Source organism: Terrapene carolina, unplaced genomic scaffold (assembly GCF_002925995.2).
Source record: "Terrapene carolina triunguis isolate 2854851 unplaced genomic scaffold, T_m_triunguis-2.0 Scaffold146, whole genome shotgun sequence".
Lineage (NCBI taxonomy): Eukaryota > Metazoa > Chordata > Testudines > Emydidae > Terrapene > Terrapene triunguis.
The window spans coordinates 621,606-638,559 of NW_020664497.1; the positions used below are offsets into that span (position 1 = coordinate 621,606).

The window sequence follows — 16,954 nt, forward strand, 5'->3', positions numbered from 1 at the left end:
TTTGTTCAGCTTTCTGTAATTTAGAATTATTTCACTGTTCCCTACAGGCTCCACCCTCATCATTTGAGGCTCTAAACACAAACATTTCAGATTTGCATATTGTCCTTTGACTGATATGGGGCTATCTAGTAGGCTACGTGGGTGCTCTTTAATACAGAAGCTACTTAGAAGAGGCACAGCAAGAGCAACAAATACCTCCTCAAGAGTACTACTGGAAGGTCCTTTCTGGTGCTGTAAGGGGGGGGAGGGTCTGTTCTAGGGCCCTTGCAGAGGGGAAGATGGAGCGAAGGATGGCCATAAGCAGAGCAACTGGCCACTTCAAGATCTTTTATTTCATGCAGGCATTATAACTTGTTGGCTGGTCCTGGCTGCCTCTTGAACAGCATGGTTGGCATGGGGGAGAGGACAACACCTCACTACCAGACCTCTTCCCCTGTCTGACAGTGGAAAAAAAACAGAGAAAGCAATTCATGGTCTGGCTATTTCTCATCACTTCCCAAATTCTGGCACTTGGGCAGGGCAAAGCTTAAGGCCAGCTTTAGGTAGAAGCTTCTTTAATGCCTGCTCATCCTTTTTTTTTTTTTTTTTTTTTCCCCCCCCCCCCCCCCCATCCTTTACAAATGCATTTCAGAGGGTGCTCACCTCCCTGCTACTTTGCTACTTTATCAGTTGTTTATAAAGATGGCTATCTACTGGCCACCCACTCTAATCAGCACGCGGCAAGTAAGCCATCTTTCATATAAGATGCAGCTCAGGTTCATGGAACTCATAGACTTTAAGGTCAGAAGGGACCATTATGGTCATCTAGTCTGACCCCCTGCATGATGCAGGCCACAAAAGCTGACCCACCCAATTTCCCTTATCTCAGCTGTTGAAGTCTCCAGATCGTGATTTAAAGACTTCAAGTCGCAGAGAATCCTCCAGCTTGCGACCCCTGCCCCATGCTGCGGAGGAAGGCGAAAAACCTCCAGGGCCTCTGCCAATCTACCCTGGAGGAAAATTCCTTCCCGACCCCAAATATGGCGATCAGTAGAACTCCGAGCATACAGGCAAGATTCTCCAGCCGGACCCACATTTTACCAGCGATGGCACGTTATTGCCTAATTGACTAAAATCATGTTATCCCATCAGACCATTCCCTCCATAAACTTATCTAGCCTAATCTTGAAGCCAGAGAGGTCTTTTGCCCCCACCGTTTCCCTCGGAAGGCTGTTCCAAAATTTCACCCCTCTGACGGTTAGAAACCGTCATCTAATTTCAAGCCTAAACTTCCCCACGGCCAGTTTATATCCATTCGTTCTCGTGTCCACATTAGTACTGAGCTGAAATAATTCCTCTCCCTCCCTGGTATTTATCCCTTTGATATATTTAAAGAGAGCAATCATATCCCCCCTCAGCCTTCTTTTGGTTAGGCTAAACAAACCAAGCTCCTCGAGTCTCCTTTCATAGGAAAGGTTTTCCACTCCTCAGATCATCCTAGCGGCCCTTCTCTGTACCCGTTCCAGTTTGAGTTCATCCTTTTTTAAACATAGGAGACCAGAACTGCACACAGTACTCCAAATGAGGTCTCACCAGCGCCTTGTATAATGGAAGCAGCACCTCCTTGTCCCTACTAGAAATACCTCGCCTAATGCATCCCAAGATCACATTAGCTTTTTTCACATTGCCGGCTCATAGTCATCCTGCGATCAACCAGGACTCCGAGGTCCTTCTCCTCCTCCGTCACTTCCAACCGATGCGTCCCCAGCTTATAACTAAAATTCTTGTTAGTCATCCCTAAATGCATCACCTTACACTTCTCACTATTAAATCTCATCCTATTACTCCAATTTACAAGGTCATCCAAGTCTCCCTGCAGAATATCCCGATCCTTCTCCGAATTGGCAATACCTCCCAACTTTGTGTCATCCGCAAACTTTATCAGCCCACTCCTACATTCGGTTCCGAGGTCAGTAATAAATAGATTGAATAAAATCGGACCCAAAACCGAACCTTGAGGAACCCCACTGGTGACCTCCCTCCAACCTGACAGTTCACCTTTCAGTACTACCCGCTGCAGTCTCCCCTTTAACCAGTTCTTTATCCACCTCTGGATTTTCATATCGATCCCCATCTTTTCCAATTTAACCAATAATTCCTCATGCGGTACAGTATCAAACGCTTTACTAAAATCGAGGTATATTAGATCCACTGCATTTCCTTTATCTCAGAACTCAGAACACTGCAAGGTTACTGAGGCTTTGTCTACATTGCATTTACTCCAATGACTAGAATTCTGTGGTGAAAAGCCCTAGTGTAGACAGGGTAAATGCTATAAGCTGCAACTTTCACTGGTATAGTCAGCCCTGCTTGTCTGATATTGGCAAATCTGCAGTATAGACAAGACCTTTGAAATCCATTAGTTTAAAAGACGTAGCTGAGGGATGCCTCTTGTGTTTATAGGTTAAACCTTCCTTGGGGATGAGTAAAAATGCAAGCCACTGGGGAGTTTTCTGCATTTTGCTTATTAAGCTGTCTAGAAATTGCATGTGTATTGGTGTACTAAACCCCACTTCTGTAAAGTCACTGTACAAATCTTTTAAACTTCCCTGCAGAATAGATTGAAGTGAGAATTCCCTTCTCTTTGACTAGAGAAACTGTGAAGCACAGTCCAATCTTTTGCAATGACCTGGCCTTTGAAAAGGGGTATCATTCTGCACTTCCTCACATTTTAGTGCAGGGAGAAGCTGGGCTGACAGTTACAAGTGCCCAGAGGCTAGGAGTGTTAGCACCTTCACTGCTTTCATGTACATACCCCTATGGTTCAGAAAAGCACTCTGCCTCCACCAGGAACCATGGGGCTGGAAATTCCAAATGTAATCTGCTGAAGTAAATGTTCTTAAACTGATTAGAGTACGGAGAGCTGGCTGCTCATGGGATGGCAGCTCTGCACATTCTCAGTTATGATGGAGAGTAAAAGTAGACAGCATGATTAGCTTCTTTCAAAAGGACAAAACAGCTTTGACAAAGAGAAGATAAATAAGGATTGCCATGACCACCTTCTACAGAGCAGGTCTCATCTGCTTTTAAACCCCTGAGCCTGCCATCTGATTCTAGGCCTTTTCCCTTTCACTCTAACCAAGCTTTTGTTTTCCCCCACCTGCCTTTCCACTTACCAGCCATCTCCCACCTTTCTTTAATCATGTGAGCAGTTTAAAACCATTGCCTTGAATTATTCAGCTTGAGCTGCTATAAAACCACTTGCTCTCCACTACTCTCCTTGTCAAGTCTCAGGGCCTGTATTTTATACGAAGCCTTCACCTTTCCAGTATGTTTAATTAATTAAACTCCCAAGCCTACTTTGCTTTAGTGGGGACACCACTTCAAGGTAGTTTGAGACTTTTTGCAGAGGGATAGATCAGTGGTTTGAGAATAGGTCTGCTAAACCCAGCATTCTGAGTTCAATCCTTAAGGGGGCCATTTAGGGATATTGGGCAAAAATCTGTCAGGGATGTTCCTTGGTCCTGCTGTGAAGGCAGGGGACTGGACTGGATGACCTTTCAAGGTCCCTTCCAGCTCTATGAGATAGGTATATCTCCAAATTATTTACAGTCAATCTAGCCTTTAATTATGGCCTTAAGGCATTAGTGAATTTGAACATCATATAGGCTAGTAACTAATTTTGCATCTAATGAATTACAGGTGACCTGCAAAGGAGACAAGAGGCCTTGTCTTAATTTTTTGAGGGAAGAGGATTCCAATTAACTGGATAGAGAGTAGGGTATCACAAATCAAGCAGCTGAAATCTAATTGAGGGGAACTATTTTCACCTGCTTTCAAAACTTTTTTTTCAGCTATCAAACTTGCATGCCCCTCTGCTGCTGGAGGAGTCCAGCTGTTTGTTAAAGCCTCACAACCTGTTCTGTTGCAGTTAAGATCTGTGAGCTTACATTTCAGTCCTGAAAAAATCTCTAGCAAAATGTGAAACTTTACATTCCTGATATTTTTCAAGCAAACACTCCCAAAATTTCAAATTTCCTTTATACACCATCACAAAGGAGCAATTAGGGAGAAGCAGCAGCAGCTACTCTTCCTTTTCACTCTACTCTGTACTTATCAAGAAGGAAAAACACAAAATCTAGTTTTAAGTAGCTCCAGTAGCAGAGCTCTGTGGCTCTCAGCTAGAGCCAGTTGTACATTGGTATTAAACACCTGCTTGGTACTGTGCTCTAATGACTGATAATTTAGGTTAATTGGTGGCAGTTATAAGGCTTGATAGCTATCTAGATAAAAGCTAGTCCTAAAGACCTTTGCTATGGTGCAAAGCGAGGCTCCTTTTTCAAGGGAAGAAACTCCCGCGAAAAGCCACATCTTTTCATTTCCTCTTGTAGAAAGAAGCTAAGGTAAAGTCAAGCTAGGAAAGGCTGCTTCCTGCTTTTGTTGCTCTTATTGTATTGAGGTATGAATTGGGATGCAGAACTCGTTTCAACTGGGAGTATTTTTTTTAAAGCTACCTCTTTCACAGGGGTTGCATAAGTGAGGAGGAAGCTTTTGAGATTCTCTTGTTTTCAAACAGTACAAAGGGGTGCTTACTAATTCACAAGCTCTAATTTATAAAAAAAAAATGCGGGGTAAGCTACTACACAACACAATATCTTCAAGTCACCTTTTTCATCCTGGTTTACTGCCATAGCATAGGGGGTTTTGTTTTAATCCTGAGGAAATTGACTAGGTCTCAGATGGATGTGAACCAGGGAGTAGCTACAGCAAAGTGATCAGTAAAGGTAGGTAGGAGCATCACCAGAGGAAGAACTAGAAGACTGCTGCCTACAGTGAATCTCCTCCCATGCTTTCCACTCGCAGCAACTACTTTTTCACTGAGAGCCAACTCTCTGTGTTATAACTTCCTGGCACTATGCAAGAGCACTACTGTGGTAAAGAGGCTTCCTGTAGACTATCTCAACAGCCAGAGGATGGGGTTAAGAGAAAGCAGAGGGTTTATTTTGGAGAGAAGGAAGTGTGTTGGAATAGAATCCTAGTCCTATATTGGGATTTGTAAATGCCCTGGATTAATATGCACTTCTGTAGTGTGGCTTAGTGACGCATATACTCAACTGTAAGCATCTGACATTAAGTGTAGACTGCAGCTGTTCCTGTAACATTTTTTGTAACCAGTAAATGTATAGTAATGTAAGGAGTCCACTATTCCAGTTGTAAGTTCTACTCATACGAGGGATGATTCCTCTTTCCACACTAGTGTTACCTCACAGATTTACTTTAGTGTAATTGAGAAGAGAATCAGGCCCATGCTTCTCAGTGTGGGTGTAGTGAAGACTGTTCTCAGAGAAACTGTCTTTTACTGATAACAAAGGCTTAGATTTCTTCAAAAAGCATAAACATTATCCTGCTTGACCCCATAGAGACATTTTTACCACATTGAAATAGATGGTTTAACAGAAACTGCTTTCTAAACAGTGATGTTCTGTTGCTTGGTTTCAATTTACTGACCAAACCAGTTTCCTCATCATCTTAATTCTGGAGCGCTCATCTGTTTTAATAGTGAGAAAATATTCTGCAACAACACAGATCTCTGTCCATCCCCACCACAGCCTGCATGAAGAAATGAGTCCCTCCCTCTATTTGTAATAGAAACAAATACAACACCCAGTCAATTACCCCCTCTTTAAAACTATCACTATACCATTTATCTAGCAGCAGGAGCCAGTTGGCCTGTGGCTTTTCTATTCCATTGATTCCTATGCATTGTCCTTTTGTGACCTAATCACATTGCCCCATCAAACAAAACCAGGGGTTGGGATCACCATGTTGCACGGCAGCGGACATTGGGGGGGGGGGGGGTAAATGGCATTGTCATTCAGCATTTCTTGAAAAATGACCACGGCCCTCAATTTTTAGCAGACATGTTCCTGAACAAAACTATTTTATAATCAAACAAAAACCACTGGACTCTGGGTGTTTCTTTGCCTTATCAGGGTAAAAGAAGACAGCTTAGAAAAAGCACATTCGTACCATGCTTCTATTTACTGCTTGATATACCTATTAACAGTTTTCACTGTGCTTTTACCATTAACACAAGCCTTGCCTTGTGCTAACTGCTAATGACAAACTCCACCTTGCTCCAGCTGAATTAACATTGGCTTACAAAACCATTTTTATTTATGTTAGAACTGCACCAGTTAGCTCTAGGGATTCAAACTTTATTGGCTAGAAAGTAGCACAATCATAGTACACAAATAACCGAATGAACCTGGTGGCATAGCACTGTCTACGTGAGCCAAGTTAGGGGACCAGATCTTGGAGCTTATGTCCAGGGCCAGTAGAAAGTGAGATGCTGGGGAGACAATCTGTGCCTTTTGAGGAGAAAATAATGGCCACATGGTAATCATTTGCAGACCCACCAGGTACTGCTGCCTCCAGTAGTCTGCTGGCTAGAAGAGATGTGCCAGTCCTGGTAAATGGTGTCAAGGAACTTCCTCACAGTACAATAGCTTCCATTCAGTTTCACACTAATTGTAGATAAAATATGAAGGGACATCACCAGACATTTTGCAATCAATTTGATTGGTGAACTACATAAATGTCCTATAGTCAGTCCTCATGACCCTGCTCAGAGGGATTGTCGTTGTACTGAGCCCTTCATATGCTCCCAGTTGTTATAGAGAGCATAGAGGCCAGTAAGCATCAAGCCTGCAAGGCCTCCTCGTGCTATTCCACGCACTCCACCTGGAAAAGAAGAATAAATAGCATTAAATAATACCTAGGGAAAGTATTTAGTTAGAGCAATTGGCTAGGCATCATTTAATCTAAGAGGATCTCAAATCCAACATGCTCTGTGACTGCATCTTTTCCCCCTTTAAAGTCTAAGCTTATTCATGAAAGCAAAGCTCTCCCAAAGAGAGTACTTGTAGTTTTACTAGACTGTATGATAGAATCAGAAAGACCCATTATAACTTTAATTCTGTTAGTATAACTGCCTATACAACTGTTATTAGCGCTACTTATTTTAAACGGATGGTAAAGAGCTTTTGAAGCAAACAAACCCTCCATAGGTCATATCTTCTATATATTTCTCTTGTCTTTATGACTGGATGTTGATATGCAGATGAGACCTTTGCTGCTTTAGAATTAATCTCATGTTTATTCTAGCTCACCTGAAATCCTAATCCTGACTGTCAAATAAGGTAACTAAGGGGGAAGTGGGGGAGGGATAGCTCAGTGGTTTGAGCATTGGCCTGCTAAACCCAGGGTTGTTGTGAGCTCAATCCTTGAGGGGGCCATTTAGGGATCTGGGGCAAAAAGGGGACTGGACTCAATGACCTTGCAAGGTCCCTTCCAGTTCTATGAGATAGATAGATAGGTGAGGGAACAAGCAAACAACAGAAAAAACAGATGTGAACTTCTGCAACAGAACTTCTTTATATCTGACCCTAGTCCTTTAATTAGAAATTGAGAGTTAAACAAGACTGCATCTAGGTTTTTAAATTTTAGCAAATTTTGGTAATTTGGAATAAATTGGGGAAATAGGATCAGTCACCAAGCATTTGAGGGGATCACTGAATTGACTTACTTCACTCTCACTTAGGGTGACCAGACACCAAGTGTGAAAAACCGGGACGGGGGTGGGGGGTAATAGGGGCCTATATAAGAAAAAGACCCAAAAATCGGGACTGTCCCTATAAAATCAGGACATCTGGTCACCCTACTCTCACTAGTATCAGGCAGTTGAGATCAAAGAAAAAGCAATGAAAAAACAATTTATCTAGCCACCACATAGTAACACAGAAATATAATAAAACCATTGACTCTCCTATGCCAAGTTTATTGTAAAAAATTTCTACTACTAATGGTAAAACAGGGGTTTAGCTACTCAATGGTCATAATATAATCAGATGAAGTTTTCAGTCATTTGACAGTTAGCATTTCAGTTCTATGCCCTATTTAACATCCTGCTCTGTTAATCACAGTCAGATGGGCAAAAGCTGAATGCTAACAGTAAAATGGAGACTTCTGCAGTTTCCAATATCTAGTACCTTAAAGCTTCCTGGGAGAATTCCAGGAACACATTGTACATGCAATGGTATTAGGGACCATGACCTTAAACTGTTGGGAAAACTAAGTATTGGAACCTTCCGTGTTTACCAGGAGCAAGCCAAGTGAGAGACCAAGTCTGACATTTAGAAATAGATCACTTTCAGTTTTAGAGCTAGATATGAACTGCCTGCTAGATGGGAATTAGCAGAAGTACAAGGGGAATTTCACAAATTCTTCAGCCTTAAACAGAAAAAGGAATGTGTATCACGGTAATCTGTACCAATTAATCAGTTCCTCCTAGAACAACAAGGAGTCCGGTGGCACCGTAAAGACTAACATGCACAAATAAAACTAAGCTTTTGTGGGTAAAAAAATCCACTTCCTCAGACGCATGGAGTTTTCACTCCATGCGTCTGACGAAGTGGATTTTTTTACCCACGAAAGCTTATGCCCAAATAAGTGTTAGTCTTTAAGGTGCCACTGGACTCCTTGTTGTTTTTGTGGTACAGACTAACATGGCTACCCCTCTGATACTTAGTTCCTCCTAGGTCATTAGCTGTCTCCCCCTAAACTGCTCAAGGTTTTGTAGGTTACTTTTAGTGGGACAAATTGTTAGTTTCACCTAGATTGAGGCATTATTTGAGCTTTAAGATTAAGCAGAATCCCTCTGAAGCTGCTATGTCTTAAATCTATTTGCATTGGCCTAGGCATGTAATAAAACAAGGAAACAGCAGAGGGGATAACTGGTGACCCAACCTTACTTCCAGTCCTACCTTCTATAACTTTGCAGCCAGACTAGCTGTGCTTACCTAGCTACAAGATCTCTTGTTTGTAAGTGGGTCAAGAACTCATTTCTAGTTAGGCTCCTAAATAAGTACTGAGCCCCCAGCAGCTCCCAATGAAGTCTTTGGGAGGTGCCGAATGCTCAGCAGCATTAAAAGTTATCCTTATTTACCTAAAACAGGATTTAGGAGTGACTCTTATTTTTGAAAATTTGTCTTGGGTAAATAGCACAAGAGGAGGTAAAGAGCTGACAGGACATTTGTGCAAAAATAATCATCGCGGGGAAAGAACAATATCCTCCCACCCCCCCAATCCTAGGGAAAAACCCAAATGAAACCTTAGCTTATGCTGTGGGAAAGGATTTGCCATGGAGAATAATCAAGGGAAGGCGTTAACCAGTTAGGCGTAAAGGCAGATTAAAGGACATTGCAAGGTTTCACCTATTCACAGAACAAATACTACAGAAGCTAAACCACAGTGTAACTCCTCTTTCTAAAAATCCCATTCTCCCAATTGAGGGAGGTTGCAAGAGGGTCTGAGCTGATTTCTGACAGTAGGAAGCTATTTATTTAAAGACAGACATTTTATTTGGTTGTTGCCATGAGTCACTTGCCATGTCTAGCTATTTTTTTGTGCAGGTTTGGACTCTTCAATTCTCATGGCAATGTACTGCTTAGAGCATCTGAGGCAGAGCCAAAGTTTTCATGTAGGCAGGTCAGGCAGTTGAGTAACAAAGCCTCACACAAGCTTTTACAATCCTCTAACCACCACATGCTTCAGTGCAGAGTGGGTATTTGTGGGCAGCTTGGTGCCCCTTGTACTTTGCTGAAAGATTTAGAGTATGTTTCAGCAGAACAGCTTGTTTCATGTAATGGAAAGTGATACATATGGTTTGTACAATGAGCCTTCCTGCTAACTGGAAAGCACAGGAGTTGGGCATACTTAAGCCTCCAGATATCACTATTGAGTTCTGCAATTTCACGCTTACTTGTTTGGTGCATTTTGCCTCTGCTATCCAAAGCATTCACACACACAGGAGCGCAATGCTAAAGGAGTATTCTCCCACTCCACCAAGTGGGTAGACTTGTATTTGAATAAGACATTAAACCCTTCCTGCTCTGCTCTAGCCAGCAAACTGCAGTTTCACCAAACAAAACTAAGTTACTGGGCAGGAAATGCTAAGTGTTTTGACCTGATGACCTTGCTTAGAAATCACCCCACCCTCATCCCCAGGGTGCAAACTAAGTGATAGGCTGAATTCCCACTCCTCCCCTACAATCACTTTCTGCTACTCTTGATAGCAAGTTGCTTTGGCACACCCCATCAGACATACATAGTTATGCAATTATCTCACTTTGACATGTGCAATGTGAGGCTGAAAGAGTCAAAAAAGGGGCTTAATTTACTAGAATCCTATTAAACCATATCTTTAAGGGATAGCCAAGTAACAAAAGTTATTTAAGGCAATTGCCAAAGTTTCTAAGGATACATTTCCCATGCCTTAAGTTAGATGAGCTGTTGTCTGATGTATACTTTTAGCTTGATACAGCTTATCAAAGAATCCTGTCTGCTTACCATATCAGTGCGCGTGCATACTCATTCTGTCCCAGTTCATCTTACATTTTATTGCACAGCATACTTGCAGTACGCAGAGCACAACTCTCATACCAATTCACTGCCTCTTCACAAAAAGTGGAGCTGACAGAGCAGGGGAAATTATGTGCTCAAGCTGAAAGAGCTGGACAGGCACATTTTTAGCCTATTGTTTTCACTGACAAATAGATATAGGGATTTCAGGCAACATTAATTCCTCATTTCCTGAAAGTTTAAAAAAAGAAAACTAGGGGTCAGGAGCTGAAGAGAAGAAAATGCCAACATTGATAACTGCTGCCTATTACCTTAAAAGGTAGACATTAAAAACACTAAGCCAGAAATCTAGACATACAAAATATGTCAAGTAGAACAAGGCAGATAGTTAAATCTAAATATTTCATGGCTTCCAGTATCTGCCTCCCAAGAACTTAGAATGAGAAATAATCTTTTTTTCTTTTGCAGCCTGTAGAAGAAATAGCTTTAAAGGGCCTGATTTCCAGAGGTGATAAGCACCTTCAACTCCCACAGACTTAAAATGAAGCAGTAGTTAATTGGCATCTCTGAATCTGGCCCACTGCTTTTCATTTAAAAAAAAAAAAAAAAAAAAAACCCACATTTGTGTAGTTAAATGTAGGTCTATGCTAGGAAAATTTTCTAAAAGGTCACTACTGCCCCTGGGAGTTCTTAAAAGTTTCCAGGGTAGCAAAGGCCCGTTGGTATAGAAATTACTGAGGGAAAGCAAAGCTGAAGAAATGAACTGTTCTAGAGAAACAGCTCTGATTTCAGACTGCTGTAGCCAGACGCTAAGGCATGGTCTATACTTAAAACATAGGCTATGTCCACACGACAGACCTTACAGCAGCACAGCCATACCACTGCAGCTGTGCTGTTGTAAGGTCTCCCACGTAGCCGCTCTGTGTGGACTTGGCATAGTGCTGTCTGCACCAGCGCTTTTGTCGGTGAAACTTACATTGGTCAGGGTGGGTTTTTCCCACTCCCCTGACCTACAAGTTTTACTGACAAAAGTGCTAGTGTAGACACAGCCTTAGGTTGACCTAGTTACATCTCTCAGGGCTGTGAACAATTTCACACCCTATACAATGCAATGCAGCTAGGTTGACCTCCCTCCTCACTATAGCTGGATTACCTACATCAACGGGAAAACCCCTTATGTCAGTATAGGAAGTATCTACACTACAACAGCACAGCTACAGCACTTGAAACTAGGAAACTCCTTGTTTGGTGGCAGTGGTGGAAGAGAGACAGACTTCATTTTCTAAAGAAACTAAATTTTCATTTAAAAAACCCTCCAAAACCACTTTACAGCCCCTGCATGGTTGTTAGCATCACCTTCTATATATTAACCAATGCGGTGCTATCTTCCTGAGTCTGTTAGCTCCTGTGTTTCCACTGGTGATATTCAGAACCCAGCAAGCAGCAGTGAAACTGAGAAGGTGCTCTATTTTACACTGCTGTTGCTACTTGAGAGAACTAAGATCAGGCATAAATCAGAGGCAACTGTTTAACCCCGGAATGGGTTGTATTTGAACCTCCTCCCTTGTGAAAAATACCCTTCCCTTCTTGTACCAGATGTGGAACATCTGTTGGATCAAAGCATGATTAAGAGTGAATCTGTCCACAACCTAATTCAGTTGAGTTTATTCATTTAGAACTCATCTCAAGGTGGCATCCAAGATGCTGACACTATAAAGAAGGCAGACCACACTGGTTGTTCATTATATTTCTAAATTATCTGAATGGATTTCAATTTACAGCTAGGAAGCAAAATCTTCTACAATAAATTTTATGTATGTTCTGAAGACAAGCAAGATATCACAGAGCCTGTATCTGCAGCAGGTTGCAAAATACCTCAAGGGTTTCTCCCTGAAGAAACATAATGGATTAAACAAGAGAACCTCTACTTCCTAGCAGATAAATTAAAAAAACAAAAACAAAAAAAACTAAGACTTGGATCAAGGAAACTGTAACAAATCGGGCCCCAGTTTGCAGGGCTCACTGTCTTGTGGTTTGTCTGTGTGGCTTCTTTTACAGCTAGACCAGTTCGCCTGAACTTCTGCCCATTACAACTACACCAAATTACTCTCTAGATCTAGCCTGGTCAGACTTTGTATTGGTAGCAATAAAGTGATTAGTCCTGTTTAATGAATTTAAGATTTGTTGACTTTCAGGGTTGTGTCCTGTATTTCTAAAATGATGACTGGTCCATTTTAGCTATTAACATGTATGGACCTCCTGATTGCAACAAATTAATATATATTTATTGCAATAGATTTAGGATCCAGAGACTCTAAACAGGATCACAGCCCCATTGTACTAGGTGTTGTACGCATACATGGAAAGAGTCCCTTTCCCAAATGTTAGTGGCCTCCTTGCTGCCTCCCCAAAAGAAAAAGCTAAATACACTAAGACATTTACAAACTCGGCTCATGTTTTATGTTAAAGGTTAAGTTTCCTGCTGACTCAATTCACTGTGCAAAGAGCTTTGCTTTTATAGCTAAACAGGTAAATTGAAAGCTGCCAAACTTGTTTTAAGCTTGACTGAAGTTTTCAGTGACCCTTGTTTTTGAATCAAAAGAAATGTTGCTGAATGAATGAGCCCACACAGAGAGAGGCTCAATATAAGCTTGAGTCTGAACATGTATGTGTGACGTTGCAGTCTATATGATTTTATAAAAATATGCTAATGAGTGAATATAATGTAACCGGAATATGCTTCATGCAAAAGGTGTCTTTATAAGCTTTGTAATGATACCTTACAATCTACTGAGTGTGTTCATCCTATTTGTAGAAATGTATCACTCTTGTATCTAAAACTAGAAATATGAAATATAACTCAGAGGGCCTATTGTAATTATGCAAAGTGTGGGCAATTAATGGTGGTTTGGAATCTTGATGGCTCCCATCAACCAGGACAATTGACTGTGGATGGCTCTGTTTGCAGGCAAGCCTTCCTGTGAGTCAGGCTGGGAGGAATGAAGGCCTGGGATCTTACAGTGACATGTGATCATATCACCTGAACTGGGATCCATCTTTAACCTGGTGCTTTTCCAGTGAGGAGGGGTGGGAACCCAGAGGGACAAAGGATTCCCGCCTTATGCAAAAGAGATATAAGTGGGTGGAACAGAACAAAGGGGGGCAGCCATCATGAGAAATCCCCTAGTTACTACCTGAGCTGGAACAAGGGCTGTACCAGGGGAAAGGATTGTGCCCAGACTAGGAAGGCATCCAGTCTGTGAAAGAAACGTACTGAAACATCTTTGAGGGTGAGATCTTATCTGTACTCGGTTGTATTACGGTATTAGACATAGACTTGCGTGTTTATTTTATTTTGCTTGGTAATTCACTTTGTTGTGTCTGTTACTACTTGAAACCACTTAAATCATACTTTCTGTATTTAATAAAAATCACTTTTTACTTATTAATTAACTCAGTATGTATTAATACCTGGGGAGGCAAACAGCTGTGCATCTCTCTCTATCCGTGTTATAGAGGGCGAACAATTTGAGTTTACCCTGTATAAAGCTTACACAGGGTAAAACGGATTTATTTGGGTTTAGACCCCATTAGGTGTTGGGCATCTGAGTGTTAAAGACAAGAACACTTCTGTTAGCTGCTTTCAGGTAAGCCTACAGCTGTTAGGGGATATGCAACCACAGAACAAAAACACTAACCCAGGAACTTATCCTTGCAACAAAGCCCGTTGCCAACTCTGTCCACATATCTATTCAAGTGACATCATCATAGGCCCTAATCACATCAGCCACACCATCAGGGGCTAGTTCACCTGCACATCTACCAATGTGATATGTGCCAGCAATGCCCCTCTGCCATGTACATTGGCCAAACCAGACAGTCTCTACGCAAAAGAATAAATGGACACAAATCTGACATCAGGAATCATAACATTCAAAAACCGGTAGGAGAACACTTCAACCTCTCTGGCCACTCAGTAATAGACTAAAAGGTGGCAATTTTGCAACAGCTTCAAAAACAGACTCCAACGAGAAACTGCTGAACTGGAATTAATATGCAAATTAGACACCATCAAGTTAGGCTTGAATAGAGACTGGGAATGGCTGAGCCATTACACACATTGAATCTATTTCTCCATGTTAAGTATTTTCACACCTCTTGTCAAACTGTCTGTAATGGGCTATCTTGATTATCACTACAAAAGTTTTTTCTCTTAATTAATTAGCCTCTTAGAGTTGGTAGGACAACTCCCACTTTTTCATGTTCTCTATATGTGTATATACATCTCCTTACTATATGTTCCATTCTATGCATCCAATGAAGTGGAGTGTAACCCACGAAAGCTTATGCTCAAATAAATTTGTTAGTCTCTAAGGTGCCACAAGTACTCCTGTTCTTTTTGTAGACCTGGGTCTGGGTTTGCAGCAGGCTAGCGAGTCTGGCTCAAACCAGGCAGGGCACTGAAGTCCTAAGCTGACGGGGCAGGAAAGCAGGGGCAGAATTAGTCTTGGCACATCAGTTGGCAGCTCCCAAGGGGAGTACTGTGATCTAACCTGTCACAGTATGCATCAGAACATCCACTGCAGTAATTCTGACCACAACAGATCAGTTCTTATTTCTGCCTATTTATAAGTGGCAAAACACCCAATAGGTAGATTTTTAAACAGAGGGGCGCAGAAAGAGACCCACCACCTGACTGTGTTTACGGGCTTTTCTGCTTTGGAATGTTTATACAGAAGTGAGACTTTGAATTTGAACTCATTTAAACCACTTCTCTGCAAATTATGATGACATCATGCAAGCCGGGGGGGAGGGGGGAAAAACAGGAAGAAGGAAGTGTTGACCTGTCTTTTTCTGAGATTATAAATCAGTTTACAAGACCACTTTTGGCAGGCAACAAGGGGGGCGGGGGGCGGAGGAAGAGTCAGTCTATAATTGAGCAGCATATGCTCCCTGATGACCTAGAGCGTTTTCCCAACAATTCTCCTGCTCCTTAGAATATTGGTCAAAGGAACAGGAGAGGATTTCCTTTTGTCTATCACTAACCGTCTACTTAGAACATTCAGTGTAAAGTGTGATCTCAAAATGTGTCCCAACAAGCTGCAAGAGTAGTTAATACTGCACGTAACTAGCTCCAGTTGTAAAAAATCTCTAATCACAGCACTTAAGCTTCATGCCACAGCATAAACAGAAAAGCTTAGATAACTTTTTCCAGAGTGGAACCATGCACTCTTTGGCCAAAGTTCAATTCATTTTGTTGCTTAGTCATTTCTAAACATTTGCTAATCTAGACCGTGTGGAATAGCTAAATTCTGCAAAGGATTTTGTTGCAACATAGTTCCCTGTTTTAACCTTGTGACATCTTTGTACGTGCATTTAAAACATTCATAAGGGGCAAAATGTGAGATCAAGGGTTAGCTTGGGGAATCAGTTTTCTAAGTAGCAGCATAATGCACTAGATGCCAACAATGGCCTTCCTGTGAGCTATTTCTGACCAGTTTTCCCCTCATCAAAAGCTAAGTCAATGCAGTTTTAAAAATCCAGTCAATAAGCAAGCTTCAGAATGCAGACACAGAAATTTTCAATCCTGCAAGGCTACCACTGATACTGAGTCACAGTGCTACATCCATGCACTGCTGGGGAGGAGAAGGGGAAAGAGTCAGAGCTATGTAGAGTCTAGAAAGTGAAGATGGAAATCATTCCCTTCAACAAGTGTGAATATCATCTGTGATGTTCTCACTTAAGGAATCAAAACCTATCATAAACCTTTGAAAGTTTCAATCACACCTATAGTGTAGCAGTTAATACTGTACTTAACTAGCTCCAGCGGAGTTTAATATCCCAATTGTTCTTAGGGGTTTTTGCATGTGGCATTTCATATGTAACAAAGTATAGAAAAATTGCCTGAAGTGATATATTGGTACATACAGTGCTGTGAACAGAGGCAAACCATTATCTACACTGCCATTAGCTCAGTAGCTTTGGACATTAGAAGTTAAAGGAATACAACATTTTTTCTTCCTATTTGTCTTTTAGTAATATATAATGTATATACTCATTCATAAGCAGAATATTTTTGGTAAAAAAGTGACGCATCAAAGAGCAGGGGTTGGCTTATAAATGGGTCTACACCAAAATTTGATGATTTTAAACTCTATGGAATCATTTAATTGAATATCTAATACACTGTCGTTTTGTTTACCTGGAGCATCTGCAGGCATGGAGCCCCTCAGCTCCCTGTGGCGCACCACTTCCTGCAGCTCCCATTGGCTGGGAACGGCAAACTGCGGACACTGGGAGCTGAGGGGCTCCGTGCCTGCAGACGCTCCAGGTAAACAAAATGTCCAGGTCCGCTAGCGGCTTACCCTAACAGGCCAGGAGCCAAAGTTTGCCAGCCCCTGAAATATAGGGTCGTCTTATGAAAGGGTCATACAGTTATGGATATTTTTACCTAACCATCTTGGGGGGTCAGCTTATAAACGAGCGGGCTAATGAAAGAGTATATAGTGTGTGTGTGTGTGTGTGTGTGTGTGTGTGTGTGTGTGTGTGTGTG

At 41.7% G+C, this 16,954-nt stretch overlaps 1 protein-coding gene across 1 annotated transcript in view; it reads right to left on the minus strand.

Annotated features, from left to right (window-relative positions):
• Positions 1 to 6,123: 6,123 nt before the first annotated feature.
• The window catches only part of LOC112113624 (mitochondrial import inner membrane translocase subunit Tim23), a 35,415-nt gene continuing 24,584 nt past the window's right edge, over positions 6,124 to 16,954 (minus strand). Inside the window, exon 7 of the mRNA XM_024209980.3 lies at positions 6,124 to 6,723. Coding sequence (XP_024065748.2) covers positions 6,608 to 6,723 — 116 coding nt within the window. The 3' untranslated portion in view covers positions 6,124 to 6,607. The remainder of the gene's footprint in view (positions 6,724 to 16,954) is intronic.